The sequence below is a fragment of the Crocodylus siamensis genome, chromosome 1, assembly GCF_052110815.1.
Source record: "Crocodylus siamensis isolate JL-2025a chromosome 1, ASM5211081v1, whole genome shotgun sequence".
In the NCBI taxonomy this organism is placed as follows: Eukaryota; Metazoa; Chordata; order Crocodylia; family Crocodylidae; genus Crocodylus; species Crocodylus siamensis.
The window spans coordinates 362,207,993-362,225,192 of record NC_143395.1 but is presented as its reverse complement, the minus strand read 5'-3'; the positions used below and the strand labels follow the sequence as shown (position 1 = coordinate 362,225,192).

Below are 17,200 nucleotides of genomic sequence, written 5' to 3'. Positions count from 1 at the left end.
AGGGTGGTGAAACATTGAAACAGGCTAACCACGGAGGCTTTGGAATTTCCATCCCTGGAAATTTTCAAGAGCAAGTTAGACAGACATTTAGCTGGGATATTTAGCAAGGGATGGTCCTGTCTTGAGCAGGAGCTAGATAAGGTGATTTCATGAAGTCTCTTCCAGCCCTACTTTTCTATAATCCTAAGTTTGAATCCTTTTAACTTGCATTGTAGAAGTTTTTGTAGGCCTCAGGCTGTATTAAGTTTAAAATAGGCCAGGTCAGCATAACTGAGGCTCAGGGAAGTAGTATAAAAGGAAATGAGAGATGGAGAAAACCATAACCCTTGCTACGTAGAGAGTAGGAAACCAGCAATGGAGGGCTACAGTTAAGTAGGCAGCTGAGCAAGGGCCAGCTACTGAGCAACATGAAGAAAGGGGAAGCCACAAGGGGTTAAAGTGCAGCAGGGGAGAGAACAGCTCAGGGTTTTAACTACAACATGTGAGAACAAGCCCAGTACTGGGCTATTTAGAAACTGCTGGACAAGGAAAAAGCTCAAAAAGGTGGAGCCTAGCCTACTAAAAGCCTAGCCTCTCAACCACAGTGCTCAGTCAGCCCTGACTCCTGCTGAGAACACAACTGCTGGCATGGGTTGCAACAGGAGGGAAACCCCAGCAATACAGATTGCTGAGGAAGCTGCAAAAGCCATCAGCTAAAGGGCAAAAGTTTGCTGGAACCCTGAGAGACACAGGAGGGGGCTTATGAGTGAATTGTAGCTGGAAGAAGGCCAGAGAACCAGGTTGTGGCTACCAGGGTGGTAAGGAGACCACAGGGGCACCAGAGGGGCACCCAGTATAGAGCAGCCTTGTCAGGTCAAGGGCCCAGAGAATAGAACAGAGACAGGCTGAGGCCAAGAGGGTCAGAGCCTGAGCTGGAGAGGACAACATTGGCAGGTGAAAAGTGCAGACAGCCTTCAGCCTAGCATTACCAAAAGTGAAGGCCTAAAGCCAAAATAGCTGGGCCAGAACAAGAGGTCCAGGACTGGAGACCTGCAGCCATAATAACAGTGGGCTAAAACCAAGAGGAATGGGGTCTCTACAGGAAGACCAAAACGCTGACAGAATAACATCTGTGAAGCATGTGCACGGCTGTAGGAGTGAATGGAGGCCACAATTTGAACCCTTTAAGACAATGAAGAAGGGTCTGAGCCCCTCAAAAAGAGCCAGTGTCCAGAAGGATCAGACCCCCACAGGGAGGACCAGTGTTTAGAGGGGTCAGAGTTCCAGGCCAAGAGTCTGAGGTCATCAGGGGGTGGAGGCCAAAATCAGGCAGGCCAAGTAAAAATTAAGGAAGAAAAGAGAATAGGAAGAGCATCCAGAGCTTACCAGCCTCTGAGGGCAGCCTCCTCTCTTTATTGTTACCATCAAGGCATGACAGGCGAGGCAGCATGGTGAAAACCTAAGAGGCTGGAATGGGCAAGCAGGTCAGGATTAAGATGATCACTAGGGGGACATCACAGATGCCCTCAGGGCCCATCCAACTAAATAAGACATAAGTGAGAAATTCTAGGAGAGGCTAGCTCAATCCGATCTTGGTTAGTGAAGCCCAGTATGTTCTAGCTTGACCACACTATGACCAACCACATTGCCTTTGTGGCTTTTGTTTCACTCTGATCAAATGTTTTGTTAAATTGATACATGGTAGGCCCTACAGGCTTATCTAGATATGTTATTATGTGCTACCAGTATTTGTATTTGGAGAATTTGAATAAATTTTACTTTTGCATTTGCTCTGTTGGAGGACTCTTGTTGCTGAGCATGCGGGTGGTCAAAAGCAGCCCTCAGACCACTAGACTTCCTCCAGGGGTGAACATATTAGAGCATATTACCTTTGAGAGTTACTTCACTTACTGAGACACAGAGTCCAAATACATTTTGATGCCTTTTCCACACAGGGCTTCATGAGGGAGCTCTTATGAGATAAGGACACAAAAATAATTGTTCCTCCTTGCAGTATCTTCACAACTATTCTTAAAACTGACCCAAAAAACATTATTTTCAGTTATTAAGGAGAGCAGTTAATTGAAGTCAAACCATAATATAGTCAACATGGTAAAGTAAGTGGCATCTACCAAATCTTTATTTTTTTTCATGACTTGGTATATGGTCCATGATGTATTTTTCTTAATACAAGATGCTAGCATTGAAAGAGAAAGTACTATACATTTGTATCTGCCCTACTGTATTATGTTGGCCTGATGTCAGATTCCTGTTTGCTGAGAAATGACATGTAGGTATAGTGGTCTTGTTAAGTTCAAGTGATTTATCACAGGGCATTGTGCCAAAGTCTGTTGTTACACTGGGCTGACAGTTCCTTTGTTGTGAATTAAACCACATTTCACATCTTAAAAGATTTCCTAAGTTTATTTTTAGACAGATTTCTTTGGCAATCCCTTGTAGGACATATTGAGCTGTGTTTTATTTGTGTACATTCTGTAGTTTCATAGTATAACAAGAAGAGTTTTTAAATTTCTAGAAGTATATGTTATTAATTATTAATATAAATGCTTCGAACAAGCATTGTGCATGTCGTCTTCTAAATTCTGAGCCATGTGGAAGTTTCAGTATCCCCATGATGTTCCTTGTTTCGCTTTTCCTCATCGTGTTTCTTATTAAAAGAAAAGCAAGATTAAAAAAAAAAACAGTGTTGGCACATAGATAGTGAACTAGAAGATTTTCTGGAGGTAAGAGAGGGATTATAATTTATGGCTGTGGAATGTGTATAGGGTCCCTCGCTCTTCCCCTTTCCCCCTCCATTTATATGAATTTAATCTATTTATTATAACCTGGAAAAGAAACTATGCTCCTGTAAAATTCTGGTAATGCCACTGCCTGTCTCTCAACCTCTTGTTGACTGATCAAAAAACTTTGACTAGTACAGCTGAAATCAGTGAGTCTGGGGGATGTAGGGAGAGGCAGATTTTTAGTATCTAGATTTTTGTGTGTGCATGTGTAAAATGGATGGGAACAATTTAAATGATCTGAGATACCCTGTAATGCTGTATTTACTCACATACCACACACAACTTTTTTCACCAAAAAAAAACAGCCCTCCAAAAGTGGGGTGCATATCTTAAGCATGGAATCAGATTTTCTTTGCTAAAGCAAAAGCAAGAAGGTTCAAGTTGGCTGCCAGCTTCTCTGTCCGTGTCAGCAAGCAGGAAGGCAGCAGTCCAGAGTTAACCTTTTCACTCTTAATTTGGAAGCAGTTTTTGACTGAGCACAATGGCTGTGAAAGAGTAAACACTGGCAGCATATTATCTTCATGAAAAAGCCAGCTCTAGGCCGTGACTCTGGAAAGATTTTTTTCTCTGCGTTCGGCCTTCCAGAAACAAACTATCTTATTTGGCGGTATGTTGTCTGCAAGAAAATGTCCTAATCTCAATTTTATTAGAGCTGATTAATGAGGTCCACTTAGATCCATGCAGAGACAAGGGATTCATGCTCAATTCTCACCTTTCCCATGCACAATGTGGATGGACTAGTAGCTGTAAGGCAGCATCCTTCTCCCCAGAACCCTGCTAATAACTCTGCAAAGCTGAACTTTATCCTGTGGTTGGGGATGCAAACTGGTAAGGCTCATGGCAGTAAGTGGGCAGATTTCTATTAGGTGTAGGACAGTCTAAGAGATGTACATCATTTCTTGTTGGCACCTCAGAGATTGCCAAGAAATGTAGTACAACTTGGTTTAATATGTCCTTTCCCAGATAGCCCTTTCTGAGGTGCAGATTTTCCTTTAAAGAGTGGTCTTGAGGGCTTCTGTAGTCTGCTGGTTTCTACTGAAGCTTTGCTTCCAGGAAACCAATAGACACTAGGGGGCCAGGACTTCTATGCAGAGGCCATTTGTTTCTTAGGTGGCATTTAACAAGTTACCTTTAGACCATTCTAAAGGCACTTAGAAGAGAAGCATTCATGCATTAAAAGTTGTAACTCATTCCAAGTAGCCTCTAAGCATTTTAAAGTTACACCACTTGGAATGAGGGTTATTTTTGATCTGTTCTACACAGGTTGAGGTAAAATGTTAATAGTTTGCTCTGCAAAAATAAAGCACTCAATTTGCAGTCCTCCAGCATCCTAGGTAGTACCACTCCTGGCCTTCCAACCATCCCCATCTCCCCTCTTTCCCCCCCACCCCCGCATGCTTGCTCCATGAGTGAACTTTCAACTCTCCTCTATCACCTGGGGGTGTTAGTACTGGCCCAGTCAAACAGTATGTTCTGTGCCATGCAGTGAGCATGCTGGTCCTCAGCTCTGCCCTGGTGTGAGTGATGAGGTCTGTACTGAGCTGTCAGCATTCTGGTTCTCAGTTCTGAGCCCTGGTGTAAGTGCTGTGGTCTGCACCATGCAACAAGTGTGCTGATTCTCAACTCTGCCCTGGTGTGATTACTATGGAGCATGGAACTGGCAGCCAGATTGTTACGTACCCATGGTGCTAAAGGATCAACTCAGAGTGAATATAAAATACACCTCACACTATTCAACTTAATTAAAACCTAACTCATTTAACACATTAAATGTATTAATAGTTTCTACATAAAGAGAGAGAAAAACAGTTAAGTGGTCTCACCCAATCCCAGATGCTACTCCACTTCACAGAATAGGTTCCTGGAAGTAGAGAGTGGTTATCTGTGTGTAATGGCTGTTTTTCAGTGCAGATGTTGAAGAATTACACACATCGAACTTCCTTGTTGCCCCCCTTTTATGTTTTTTCTTTAATTTTAGTCCTCTGATGACTCTTCATTTCTGGGTACCATTGATTGATTTCCCTGTGATGATCATAGTGTTCATGGTTTTTATTCTGTCAGCATATTCTTTTGTTCCAACAAGGCCACCACGTGCACACATCTTAATTTGGTCTTTTACTGGTGTCTGAATTTAGGCATGCCCTGGACTCCTAATTCCGTTTGTCCACCAACTCTGGAAATTCTAAGGGCTCTGCAGTTGGGCACCGTCCCACTGTCCCATAGCCTTTCATTAACATATTCAATCATTTCTTTCTTCTATTTTAGTCAGTTAGTGCCAAGGTCAGTTAATTTGTGCTAGTAGCTAGGCTTACATTATACCCGCCTATGTTGATAACACTGGACCATAAGTTCCCTATGAAAGTGAGCTCAAGGCTAGCTGATAGTGCAGACACAAAATGCAAAAGAACAGTTCAAATAATAATGAGGCTATACAAAAAGTTAAACAATGGTTAAATAAGGCTGAATATAAAAGAAAAGTTCAAATAATAGTATAATTCACCACTCAAGCAGGTGAAACTAAAGCTAAATGTGACAAGCTATCCTAATGAGGTAGCATGGGAGAAATTCAATTAACCACTTGTAACCTCCATAGTGGGTGAATTGACATGTACTACTGTCTGGAGCAGGAGCATGACATGGGTGACCCCATGCCAAAGTAGGTTCAGAGGAGCTGAAAGTGGCTCTGCAAGGCTCCTTGGAGCAGGCCTTCTCTCCCAGCCCTGTAGGCCTGGACAGCCCCTGCCCACCACCCATCTCAGTCAGCACAAACCCTGCTGCCCCTAATCTAGTTCCCCCTTCCCCTGACCCAGTCCTAGTTGGTAGGGTCAGAAGGGACCTGAGCAGATCATCAAGTCTGACCCCCTGCTATGGCAGGAAAAAGTACGGGGGTCAAATGAGCCCAGCAAGGTATTCATCTAGCCTCCTCTTAAAGACCACCAGAGTAGGAGCTAGCACCAGTTCTTTGAGTCACATGCAAGATTTTGATCCTTGAATTTTTTAATTCTCTCACTCCTTTCTTTTTACTAGTACCCCGACCTCCCTTCACTGCAAACAGTTTTTCAAGATTTCTTTCCTTCCACCCATAGCTCCAGCTCTTCTCCTGCTATTGCCAAGGAAAGAAGCCACAGACCCCATGCTTCGTTTCTCCACCTCCGAGTTATATGCTATTCTCCCTCTCCTCTCCCACCCCAGAGGAGGGATAGAGACCTGGCTCCAGTCCAAGCCCATGCACACCAGGTCCTCTAGTGTCAAGTCACAGTTGTGTAAGTCTGAGATGACATTATCAACCTGTGACTGCTGTGACACTCTGCTAACTCATCTAACATTCCACAGTTTAATGGTAACCTGTAACAGCACCCTTATTGATCCTTTGAGATTTCTGGAACTTTGGAAATAGGTAACCATAGCTTATTCTTTCCACGAGCAAATATATCTATTTACCTAGTGACAAAACAGTTTGGGAAGAGCTCCACAGATGGCTCCAGGAAGAATTTCCATTTATTTAGCCCCTCACATGTTTCTCACAGGGTAGTAGACTCCTCTGGCAATTCCCTTCCCCATGGATTGACTTTATCCCAAAGGAAATTTAATGATTGTGAATCAAGAATGAAGTAATAAATTTGCAGTGGTAGGGTAGTCTGAGTTGAAGCAACTAGTCTTTTTCCCCTGTTTTCTGCAAACCAAGACTTCTGGTGACTTGTGGTAAATGCATTATGTTGCACTGCCAGTAAGATGCAAGTCTGCACTGTATATGTGTACCATGACATTAATTTATGTTACAGTTTGTCTAATTGATTAACCAACTCCAGTATATTTTACGTTAGGTTCCATACTTTGCATTATCTACACGCTTCCCAAGGGTGATATTTCTAACTTTTATGGTTGCCTTCCCTGTTCAGCTGATGACAATCGCATCTGTCTCTCTCTGTACAGTAATATGTATTGGGTAAAGAGAAAGGGCTCAAGCGTCAAGATGTAAATGTGTAGAAGGTAAATCAGTTTCTGCATTAATTACTAAACACCACTTTTTTAGTCTCAATTAATTATAAAATTCCGCAGCTTTCATTTTCTCTGCCACTTCACTCAAATACTGTGTCAATTTCGCATGTTAGAGGTCAGGGTGTAATTTTTTGACTTGGACTCAATGCTGGAATCTATTCAGTTATGCCACCAAATACATTTCATGAGTATTGCCAGAAATACACCCTTTTCTATCCAGAGCTGACCTGGAGACTCTAATCTATTCATTTATAAAAGCTAGCCTTGACTACCTTATTTCTTTGTTTCTTGGGCTTCCTGCCAAATTGATTGGCAGACTTTAGCTTATTCAGAACTCAAGAGCCAAGCTTTTGAACAGGACCAAGCTAATGGCATATCCCTCCTGCCTTGAAGTTCTTATTCCAAAATCACATGGTCCACTGATCATAAAATTTTCCTTGTGGGTGGGCTCCTTTGATAGTGTCACCTGTAATGCTTTTTTCAAACCTTTCTAAGCTATGTAACAATTGTATCAGTATTAAGTGATACCAGTAGAAGCTGTTATGATGTTATGTCTGTATGAACCTATAGCAGCATGTTTTTCACTCCACGGCACACTTACATGGCCTCCCCCACCCCATGCCACATCGGCCGAGCGCTGGGAGAGATGGGGTAGCGAGCGGCTGAACATTGCAGACAGAGGTTGGGATGGTGAGTGGCCAAATGGTGTGGAGAGGCAGGGGGTTGGGTGGCGAGCAGCTGAACTCCACAGACATGGGGGTAGTGAGTGGTGGGAAGCAGGTGGCGTGGCATTTTAAGCACTGGCTGGAGCCATGCCCCCCCCTATGTCTGGCTGCCCACAGCAGGTGGGAGGTTGGCTCCAGCCAAAATGCTGTGGCACAGCTGAAAGTGCCTGATGGCACACCAGTGTCCAGCAGCACTCTGGTTGGGAATGCTGGTATATAATGATACAAATGTAGTGAAACCTGTGCAACCTTACTTTGGTTTCATTCAGGATAAAAGTTAGAGTTATTTAGTTCATTTTTATCACTTGAGCAGTGAATCTGGGGTGCCAGGAGATCCTTTTTAGGTACTGTGCAATATTAGGTGTGGAAATGCCTACCCATGAGTGATTTCAAAATGGAATTCATAATGTCAAAGGTATTCTGACCTGCTGTCATCTTTCTAAATTCTCTGCATGTGGCTTGCAAGGGTGGGGTGGGGTGGGATGTGGCCACAGCCAGTGAAAAGTTGGAGAGCCCTGCACTAAAGGATCATGCAGACTTAAGGGGTATGTTGTAATAGTGAGTGTGTGCTCCTAAGCAGCATCTCACCCTCCCCTTTTAAAGTTTTTAAAATGCTTGTTTGTCCATACCTTAAATTGCTACATTCTTATTAATTCTACCCACAATACTTGGGTATTTGGATCTTTAATTCCGTGTCCCTTATTTGTAAATATCCAGGTATTATTGTTATGAATTCTGAATTTTTATTGTAGTAAAGATTTGTCTTTCAGGTTTAGTCCACACTGGATTTTATTCTGTTATGGTCTGGTGTTTTGTTCTGTTTTGTTCATCATTCCTTTTTGTTGTAAAGGCATTATGAGGCATTCAGTTAGCTATGCACTTTTGGAGAAAAGGAATAAGAAGCCTTCATGTATGCATAACAATTGATGAAATATTAAGTAAAGCAAAATTGAAGTAGCTTGTTCTTGTCACAAGAATCTCAAGATGCCTTAACTTAGTTATATAGTTGAAATAATTTATTAAAAAGAACACAGCAGAAAGGAAATGTTTTCCTATTGCCTACCAAGCTACAAAACTGTATGTCTTTCATTCTCCCCATCTCTTTTCTTTTCAATCCCTATGCTTTCCATTCTTCTGCATTGTCTTCTCCTCTGCTGGTATCCCTGATCATCCCCTGATCCACCTTTTTGTTTGCCTAGCCCCTCAAATTTACTGCTTGATGTTTTTAAAATTTACATTTAAGACAACCTGGTGCTGCTTTATTTTATGGCCACAGTCTTGAGGAATAGTGCTGTAAGCATCCATTTAATAGGTTTAATACAAGCTTCCACTTATAATAAAGTAGGTTACAGTAACACTGCAGTTGTTAAGGATTAGCTGACACTTACACATCCAATAGTACAAGTTTATGAATCAGCAGAAAAACAATAGGCTAATAATCCTTTGCCTGAAACAGGTCAGCTGATTATCAGCCTTAATGTAAGTTTCTAGGAAGACTGCAAACAAACTGAATTGTATTGATGGGTAAAAAAACATTTGGAGTGGAGGGTGCACCCTTTCAGGTTTTTTTTTTTAAAAAAAATTTGGCCAATCCCTATGTTCTCTATAAGCAAACAACTTTGCATATGGCTAATGAAAATTTTATAGAACATTGTATTTAGCAACAGATGCTTGTCAATGAATATTTAATGACACTTAATAATACTTAGCTCTTGTATTCTACAGTACAGCTCACCCATAAAGCTCAAAGCACTTTTACAAAGATGTGTATCAATCATTAACTGTTTTTGAGAGTTCGGGTTCTTGTCATGTGTTGTGTGGTAGGTGAGACAGGGTCAGTAGCTAGACAAAGAACATTGTAGATTTCCCCAGTATTTGTAGGCATCAAACCAATATCAGAAGTGGTCTGGTGTTGGGCCAAGTCTCTGCATTCCCTGAAGGAAAAATGAATCAAGTGAAACTGGAACTCAGAGGAGATGACCCTCAACAGGTATAAACATATAGTTTCATAGTTGGTAGGGTTGGAAGGGACCTAAACAGATCATCAAGTCCAACCCCCTGCTAAGGGCAGGAAAGGATGCTATGGTCAAACAACCCCGGCTAGGTGTCTATCTAGCCTCCTTTTGAAGACCCCCAGGGTAGGGTCGAGCACCACTTCCCTTCAAAGTTGGTTCCAGCTCCTAGCCGCCCTGACTGTGAAATAGTGCCTCCTGATCTCTAGCCTAAATCTACTGTCAGTCAACTTATGGCCATTATTCCTTGTTACTCCTGGTAGTGCTTGGGGAACAGGGACTCTTCCATTGCCTGCTGGTCCCCCTTGGCAAGTTTATAGGTGGCCTGAACAATGTCACATAGAGGAGGAGGATCACCTCCTTGGACCTGCTCATGATGCATCTATGGATGCATGACAAAGTGTGGTTAGCCTTCCTAACCATGTCCCCACATTGGCGGTCCATGTTCATCTTGGAATCAGTAGTGACTCCAAGATCCTTTTCTGCCTTTGTGCTGACAAGAAGGGAGTTCCCCAGCCTGTAGGCATGCTGCTGGTTCTTCCTTCCCAGGTGCAACACCTTGCATTTGTCCATATTGAAACCCATCCTGTTCTCATCTGCCCACCCCTGTAACCTGTCCAGATCTAGTTGTAGCCTGTCCCTCTCTTCTGGTGTGCCCTCTTCTCCCCACATCTTAGTGTCATCTGGGACTTTGAACAAGGTGCTTTTCACTCCCTTGTCCAAGTCGCTGATGAAGATCTTGAACAGTGCGGGCTGGAGGACCAAGCCCAGGGGACCCCACTGCCCACATCCCTCCAGGTTGAAAAAGACCCATCCACCACCACTCTCTGGGTGCAGCCCTCCAGCCAATTTGCAACCCATCTGACTGTGTAGGTGTTGACACCACAGTTCCCTAATTTTTTAATGAGGATGGGGTGAGAAACAGAGTCGAAGCCTTCCTAAAGTCCAGAAAGACTACGTCCACCGCGACCCCTGCATCCAAGGCTTTTGTGACCTGGTCATAGAAGGCAACCAGGTTGCTCTGACAGGACCTGCCTCTAATGAACCTATGTTGATTGCCCTTAAGCATAATCTCCCCTGCTGGTCTCTCGCAGATGTGGTCCTGGATAGTTTTCTCAAAGAGCTTCCCCAGGACTGAGGTAAGACTAACGGGCCTATAGTTTCCTGGGTCCTCTTTCCTCCCTTTTTTTAAAATGGGGACCACATTGGCCTTTTTCCAGTTCTCTGGCACCTCAACAGAGCACCACGAGTGCTTATAAAGCTGTGCCAGGGGTCCTGCAATGACCTCTGCCAATTCCCTCAGCACTCTGGGGTGGAGATCATCAGGACCTGCTGATTTGAACAAGTCTAGTCCCTCCAGAAGTTCCCTGACTAGGTCCTCACTGACCCTGGGCCCGGCTGCTCTTCCCCTGGGACCATCCAGATTCCCAGTGTGGGGTATGTCCCTGTCCCTGCTCAGAAAAATGGAGGCAAAGAATCTGTTAAAGAGATTAGCTTTGTCATCTGGTGCTACCACCAGATTACCAAGCATGTCCTGCAGAGGCACCATATTACTTGGTACCTTCTTTTTACCTCCTATGTATTTTAAAAAGGACTTCTTGTTATCTTTGATCTGGGTCGCTAGTCCCAGTTCCATCTCTGCCTTAGCCTTCCTAACAGCCCCCCTACAATCTCGAGCAATGGAGGTATAATTCAGAGCTCTATTCAGTTGCCTTTTAACTTAGTTTTGTGGGTGGATTTTTTTCCCCATTATCATCTTCCCTGCTTCTAAAGATTGAGGTAGTTAGCTGGGTTAGTCTGAAGTCAGGCAGGAACCAGGGTACAGTTCCACCTTATAGACTAATGAATTCAGAGATTCATAACCTTTCAGAAGCAACAGCTCACTTTGTCAGGTGCTATGAAAGGACTTCCTGCTCCTTGGGCATCTGTTCATAGCATCTGATGAAGTGAGATGTTGCTTATAAAAGCGTATGTATCTCTGAATTTATGAGTCTACAAGGTTTAACTCTACCCTGCTTTCTGCTTTTAAAGACCCGCCTAAGCTAAATTGCTGCATAGTCCATCATTCCACCTATAATTCTTTGGTGTGTAGTCAAAGGAGCTGTATGCAAACTGTGCAGTTTACATATGGTGAAGATCACTCCACCTGAATTTATCAGCTTTGATATAAAAGAATTCCACTAAGGAAAATATGGATTCAAGGTCCTTACTCAGGGAAATGAGTCAATAGAGTATCTGCCAAAGTGAGGACTACTCAGCTGGGTTTCATATGAAATTATTTTTTTTCTAAATGAAAAAAGTACAACAAGAGCTAATAGAGAAATATGTTAGGAAATTCAAAAGTCATATATGTTAGCTTGACATATATGTAGATGTGTCTCTCCGTGTATGTGCCGAGTAACATTGATTGGAATAGGCATGTAACATTTTCTCCTGTATCTGGAGAGGTAGTTTGGATAATAGTTCTTCTAACTGCTTAACTTTTTGTGATGTTACACACTTAACATTTTAGATTTTCTTTTTTGGAACACCTGAGAAATTGATCACTGAAGAAGGTCTTCTCAGCACACTTCACTCCTCAGCACACTGTGAAAGATGTGGAGAAAAACTTAATGACCTCTTCTTGTCTTCTGCTTTCACTGAAACGAGTTTCTAAAATTATCAGATAAAGTCTTCTGATAAATATTAGCACCTGCAGAAAAAACTCTTAATTAAATACTTGAAAGTTCAAAGGTTTCTACAAAATTCAGATGATCTTATTAATTAATTTCTAGTGGAGGATGGTAAACCAGCACTTCTTCCTATCTTTGTGAACCTTTTATACTTCAGTTTCCATTTGCTAACTAAACAGAGATTGTTAATTAGGCAAGATAGTCCATGCACCTGCATCACTAATGCAACATAATAATTCAATTCTATCAGTAATTTATATACATCTGAAATGAGAAGTACTTATGTATTTTCATTATTTTTTTTCAAATTAATTTAATATACATACACTATAACTCTGTCTTTTATCAATACACCCCAGGAGCCAAGCAGTTGTTAACACAGTGAAATTATTGCATCTCCTGCCAGAGTGTGAACTAAATAGGAATGGGACAGGTAATCGTTGCAGTAGTTTTGAGGCAGCCTGTTTAATTTAAGGAGAGTTGAAAATATCATTTAAAATATATTTAATGTTATAGTTTTAGCAATTAATTAACAAGTCCTGATTGTTGCAAAGGAAAGTTTCCATATGTGACTCAAATTAATGCTGTCTTCCTAGGACTGAAAGAAGCCTGCAATAGTAATGCAAAAAGAAAAATATACCCCCATTTATGTCTTTGATGTTAAGTCCTCAGTCAAAAGATGAAATATCACCCTTTTTACCCATTTCACTGCTGATCATTTAAACAGAAGCATCCATGTCTCTCTCTGGTAGTTCAAGAGAGGGTCATTTGGCCCATTCAAAGGGAGATAGATCATTCCGTTCTTTCTCAGAGGGTGCATCTACACATTGTCCTACAGCAACATTGTTACTGCACCATGTTTAACTACTTCCTTTTAGAAGGAGTAAAGCATGGCACAGTAACTGCCTGCACTGCACCATACGTGTGGTGCATGGTTATTTTTAGCAGCTACTTTGCTATAGCTGCACACTATAACAGGGAAGTGCACTACTACAGCAAAGTAGCTGCTGACCATGTGCAGACACCTATGGATGCTACATCACCTTAGCACATTGCTATGGCAATGAAGCATCGCGTGTAGACACCCACAAAGTGTAGTAGGATTAGACAGCCAAAGATCAGTAACTTTATGAAACAGATAGTGGTAGTTTAGCTAGAGAATTCAACAGAATAAATAGCAAAGAACCATGAAACAGAAATGGAACTCATTCCAGTTGAACAGATAGACCAACATAAAAGCTCAGTTGGAAGATCAGCCCATTCACTTGTCAAAAATTGGGCTTGTGAGCAATCTTGTTTGCTCACAAGCCCTAGTGTCAAGATTTGGGAGCATCACACATTTGCTGAAGCATTTTATATAGGTTAGTGCACATTAACAATATATTGCATATGGAATGAAGCTAAGACAAAGAGAGGAATGGGATTAGATGTAGATAAAATGGAAATGTAAGATGAAGCAGTTGTTGAGCAAGGAGCAAATTTGGTTAAATTTATTAAATTTGGAATTGGGATTAAATATCAGCAGGAATCCCGGTTTTCTCTGATAAAAAAAAAATCCTTCAATTTTCAGATTAAAAAAAGTAACCCCAAATCTACATTTGTCCATGATCAAAATGAAAAACCATGTGTGTGATATACATATATCTAGAAATGGCATTTCATTTTAATCATGAAAAAAATGTGGGTATGGGGTAAAATCCAGAATTGGGGATTTTTTTATTGGGGATATTTAGGAAGAACCAGGATCCCTAAATATCAGATTCTAGCTTAAAGGAGGCCTCTTTGGGATGATTCTGTTAGAAAAGTATGAGGGAAGCCTCAGACTCAAATACTGATCCAACCTACTCTGCCTGTAGTTCATCTCCCTCCAGTCACTAAACACAAAAAAACACACATGCATATATATGTTCACATACCCACATACACAAAGGTATACACAATTATAATTAATCTGATTGAGAGGCAAATGCATGTTCAATCTTAAGTATATATTTATAAATTGTATAGACTAAAGTTATGGAGACAGACTTGAAGGGAGACATCTCCAACATTGCTAAAATGTAAGTACAAAAGACACGTCATTGGATGGATATTGATGATGTTGTTTCAGTAATGACATCATCCATAGACTCCTAGTGTCTTTGCTTGGCTTCTCTATAGTGATCACAACATAAATTGCTTGTCTTGTTTGACTTCCTTGTTCACCAAAGTTGAGCAGATTGTGGCCGTTTTCAACGCTTCTACCAGACAAAAAGCTTGGGACCATTTCTCGAAAGCTCAGCGAAAGAACATAGACATTTGGCGAAAGCATTCTGAGGTTGGTGGTTTTATTATTACTTTTTACCCATCATCTCACAGCTGGATTGACACAGAACAAGTGTGACTGTAGCTGGACATACTGCATTCCACAATATTTATGACCAGTTTTAGCAGTTAATCAACTAGCCATTATACAGTCTCATTTACAGTATGAATTGCTCCCATTGCTCCCATTACAATAAAATTTGTTAAATAACACTAGGATGGAGAGCAATGTGTTGATGTTTTTCATACAAGAAATGGGAACTCATTGGAGGAATATGTTAATTACTCTAACATAATGAACTAAAGTGGTGAAATTAGTCAAGATATTTTAAAATATCTACAGAATTACATTTTTATATGAAAAAATAGCTTTTTAAGAATACAGGAAGATCTGGTGGGGAAAAAGCAGGGTATAATGCAGATTATTTTTTCTAGTTGCATTATTATATGGACATAATAAGTTTGCTAGGGAATAAAATAAAATTTTCTTGAAAAATATTATTAAGGTTTATTCAGTCCAGAACTGGGATGTAGTCATTCCCATCTCTTCAGTGTCCTTATTTTAAAAAGTAAATACTCACATTAACTTAAAATTCATGGTTTACAAACACAATAAATGTAACAATAGTTGACATTGCAGTAGCTATATGAAATCATGCCTGTGCATCTGTCATATGCACGAGTATAAGAAATGAAGGAAAAGGGTCTGAGATTCCACTTCTGTTTGGTAGCAAAGGAAGTAGTAGCCCCACTTTACATTTTTGGTCATCCAGCTTTCGTTTTTAATTCAGTAGATACGCTATGAGCCTGTATTTTAAAAAGTAAGTACCACTGTCTTTGTTTTCTTTCTTACTTTATATGAGTAATTTATATCAAGTTGCTTATCTCCATGTAGTACAGTATGTTAATTGTTAACATTGCAGTCTTCTTAATGATTTTCCCTGTCTCAAAACAAAAACTTTAGAAGGTAAGATGCACTTATTTAATTATTTTGTAGTACACTTGTAAAATAAGTGTTGTACACTTAATTTGAGAAACACTAAAGTGCCTTGATATAAATCATGTGGGTAACATTTTAAGTGCCCATTAACTAATGCTAAATTATAGTTGAATACCAATGGCACTAGATGTAACATCCACATGAATACCAAATGAATTCTTTATTATCATTGCTATTATGGTGAATACCAAATGACTTCACAATAATGGGACACTTAAAATAAAATGTTAGCATAATTTATTGGTAAGAGCTATATTTTGCATTTTGTTCACTAATACTTCAAATGAGTGGCAAATAAAGTCTTTAACTGAAAGTTCGAGACATTGGGGCTGTTACCTATCTATTTTCTTAGAAAGGTGTGAAAACAACATTTTCTGTTAATTTACATTCACTGTATTAAAAGTGTCCCTTCTTAAATCAGCTTTTCATAAAGGGATGTATCATAGCATTCATTTGCTAGCTTCTAAATCTTTAATAGAATGAATTGCATAAAAGCAGGACTTTCCATAAATGTTAATTCACTAAACATCTTTGCTTCTTTAAATATTATTGCATTTTGTTGTCCTTTCTAAAGAAAGGAAACAATAAAAATAATTTAGAAGGATATGAAGCCTCGGGTTGAACCAATTTATTTAGAAAGCTCTTATGTCACAGGTGTAAAATGCTATGCAAATGTCAACAAATGGCTCTGTTGAATTTAAATCATATTGTTTGACTAGTCCATGCTTTGCTAATTCGCTTGAAACCTTCCCTTTGCCCATCTTCTCACTATGTAAGCTTTGCAAGCAAGCCAAATGAAAGGCCTTACTAAGGTTCTTATTATTTGAACCTTGAACGTGATGTCTTATTATTTGAAAAATTGACTGTACTATTAAATTTCATGATCCCAACTTTTTAATTGGATTGTCACATTTTGCATCTTAAATGCCTTGCTTTTCTATACAGTTGAATTTCCTGTGTGGTTGCCAACTTCTGTAGTTGAACCTTGAATAATAGCTTGTTTGGTGCTAAAGTGTAAGTTCCGGCAGGCAATTCTGCTTTTGGTAAATTCACGTAAAACTGTACTTTGCAGGTTCTGTAGGGAAAGCTGAACTACACACTTGAAGAAAAGAAACAATGCAAGAAAATGACAACTGATAGTTAAAAGGCATCTGAATGTTTCAGAACATGCATTGGGCAGCTGCTTAATCCCCTGGGTTGTCATTTTAATGAGAATCCCAGCATGATCTCATGTTAACAGGACTGCAAGAGAAGAGCTGCAGCCTGAAAAAAGGAACTAAAGGGCATTTCCACAGTTCTGAGCTCTGGCTAGTTAACTGTAGGGAAAAAAAATCCCTAAAAAAGGGTGTGGGGTGCTTTACTGCTCTTGCATCTAACTATACCTTTCTGTGAATATATTTGCCATTCAGATCATTCCTATTTGATGGAAATATCTGCTGGCTTAAAGAGAACATTTCTGCTTCCTTTCTAATTATTTTGTGTTTTAAAGTGTATTCTCACTCTGAGCGTTGGCCTGAGTCCTAAAAAAATTGTTATTGTTTTTTCTCAGTTACCATAAATAGAAGGGCATTTGATGCAGTCCTGTTACTTATCTGCAATTGCAGCTGACGTATTTAGCGATCTGTTAATGCCACTTCATAAAATGTTCTCTGGAGCTTTGTCTTGATCAGCAGATCTGCTCTTCATGAAGTTGGACTATAGTCCT

General features: G+C 40.4%; 1 protein-coding gene across 11 annotated transcripts in view; it reads left to right on the top strand.

The window, feature by feature from the left end:
- ENOX1 (ecto-NOX disulfide-thiol exchanger 1) overlaps positions 1-17,200 on the top strand; it is a 536,440-nt gene that overhangs the window by 423,318 nt on the left and 95,922 nt on the right. For 10 of the 11 annotated variants that reach the window (XR_016438859.1, XM_090025275.1, XM_090025301.1 and 7 more), the window contains one exon: positions 14,402-14,508. The exons of the other annotated variant lie outside the window; for it this stretch is intronic. Coding sequence is in view for 9 of the 10 variants with exons in the window: in XM_090025275.1 (XP_089881401.1) it covers positions 14,402-14,508 (107 nt within the window). In the remaining variant the exon portion in view is untranslated. The remainder of the gene's footprint in view (positions 1-14,401; positions 14,509-17,200) is intronic. 11 annotated transcript variants of the gene reach the window in all.